The sequence below is a fragment of the Priapulus caudatus genome, unplaced genomic scaffold (genome assembly GCF_000485595.1).
Source record: "Priapulus caudatus unplaced genomic scaffold, Priapulus_caudatus-5.0.1 Scaffold1718, whole genome shotgun sequence".
NCBI classification, from domain to species: Eukaryota; Metazoa; Priapulida; class Priapulimorpha; order Priapulimorphida; family Priapulidae; genus Priapulus; species Priapulus caudatus.
In genome coordinates, this window is record NW_014578779.1 from 44,190 (window position 1) to 46,354 (window position 2,165).

Consider the following 2,165-nt stretch of genomic DNA (forward strand, 5'->3'; position numbering starts at 1 on the left):
TGAGGTGGGTGGGGAGTGAGAAGGGGGTGATTGGGAAGGGGATGAGGTGGGTGGGGAGTGAGAAGGGGGTGATTGGGAAGGAGAGAGGGACAGGTAGGGAGGGGGAGGAGATAGAGAGGGTGAAGAATGGGAGGGTGTTAATTGGGGAGGTGAGAGGGTCAAGTCGGGAGGAAGAGGGGTTGATTGGGGAGGGGAGAGGGTCGGGTGAGGAGGGGGCCATGACGGAGGGAAGGGAAATGATTAGACTTGTGTGTGTGAGGGGGTATATACAGGGCTATCCGCTTGATAGAACGTACGGGTTGTTGTTCTGAAAATACTGTTCTCAGAACATTGTGTTGTTCTCGGAACATGTCTATTATTCTCGGGATGATGCAGCGTTGTTTTATAAGAAGGCAGTTCTCCGAATAATGTGCTGTTCTTAAAACGATTTTCCCTGGATGTTTTCCCTGTTCTTCAGATGTTCTCCCTGTTCTTCAGACGTTCTCGGAACATCGCGCTGTGCAAGTAAATGCAACGTCGAACATAAAACGCTCTGCCGCGTTGTTCTCGTGACGCGACGGCGTTCTTCGCGGAACCTTCCGTTGTTCGCGAAACCTAACCCCGTTGTTCTCTCTCTCTGTCATCGCCCGCCGCCGACATGCCTGACCCCCGTGCGGAGCAGAATGGTTCGATCCTCGAGGCCCTGCTGATGTGGAGGCGGAACGTGAGCAAGCACTTTGAGGGGGTGGAGGAGTGCATGATTTGTTTCAGCGTTCTGCATGCGTCCAACTACCAGCTGCCCAAGTTCACGTGCAAGACATGCCACAAGCGTTTCCACAACGTGTGCCTGGTGAGTCAGGGGGAGGGTGAGGGTGAGAGCGATTGTGGGAGGGGGAGGGGGCGGGGAGTTTTTTTTTTATTGAGGGTGGGTGCTGATTGAGGAACGGTGGGTGGAGATTGGTGGAGGGAGGGAGGGGGAAGGGGGAAGTTCACGAGCAAGACCTGCCGCAAGCGTTTCCACAACGTGTGCCTGGTGAGTCGGTGGGAAGGGGAGGGGGTGGAGGTGGAGGGAGTGTGGGTGGTAGGGGGAGGGTGGGTGTGCTAAGGAGGAAGGTCGGGGGAGAATAATCAAGGAAAGAGAATGTTCAAGTTTACATGCAAGAGCGCATGCTACGGTGGGGCCATCTGTAGGACGCTAACTGAATCGTTCTCGTGTATCTCCGCAGTACAAGTGGTTTAGCACCAGCCAGAAGTCGACTTGTCCCATGTGCCGCAGCGAACTCTAGCCACCGCCGGCGCCACCTGTGTGCGATGTGCCGCAGCGAACTCTAGCCACCGCCGGCGCCACCTGTGTGCGATGTGTCGCAGCGAACTCTAGCCACCGCCGGCGCCACCTGTTTGTGATGTGTCGCAGCGAACTCTAGCCACCGCCGGCGCCACCTGTGTGCAGACTCGGCCGATTAAATCCACGATTCGAATAAAAAACTAAATAACCTTTTCGAGCCTCTCCCATTTTCGATAAATTTCGCATAATCTATCGCTGGTTTCTCGATGCGGACAAATTCCTTCTAAGAGTCGACGGTTACGCCGGCAGCCCGCTTTTCGTTCGCCACAGGCCGGGCGCCGGCAGTGGGCTAGAGTTGCTGCAAGCACAATCGGACACAGTGGCGGCCGGCGGGCTAGAGTTTCGCCTGCGGTGCAATCCGCACCACAGGGTGCGCCCGCGGTGGCATGAGTTCGCTGCGAACTAACGCACACAGGTGGCGCCGGCGGTGCTAGAGTTCGCTGCGGCAACATCGCACACAGGTGGCACCGGCGGTGGGCTAAAGTTCGCTGCGGCAAAACATCAACACACAGGTGCCGCCGCGTGGCTTAGAGTCGCTGGGCGCATCGCAAGGGGGCGCCGGCGGGTGGCTAGATTGCTGGCGACATCACGACACAGGTTGGGCCCGCCCGGCCGGTGGCTAAGAAGTTGCGCTGGCAAGCACAGATCTGCAACAGCGAGGTGCGCCGGCGATGGCAGTAAGTTCGCTGCGACACATCGGACACAGTTGCGCCGCGGTGGCTAGAAGTTCGCCTGTGGCGCATCGCACACAGGTCCCGGCCGGTGCGTAGAGTGTCGCTGGCAGCCATCGCAACACAGTGGGCGCCGGCGTGGCTAGATGTCGCTGCGGCACAGTCGCACG

The 2,165-nt window shown here is 58.3% G+C and overlaps 1 protein-coding gene across 1 annotated transcript; it reads left to right on the forward strand.

The window, feature by feature from the left end:
- The first annotated feature begins 516 nt into the window (after positions 1-516).
- LOC106817417 (E3 ubiquitin-protein ligase listerin-like) lies at positions 517-1,420 on the forward strand. Its single transcript, XM_014822081.1, has 2 exons — positions 517-829; positions 1,206-1,420. The coding sequence occupies exons 1-2, from the start codon at positions 638-640 to the stop codon at positions 1,263-1,265; spliced, it is 252 nt and encodes an 83-aa protein (XP_014677567.1). The 5' UTR covers positions 517-637; the 3' UTR covers positions 1,266-1,420.
- Positions 1,421-2,165: the final 745 nt, after the last annotated feature.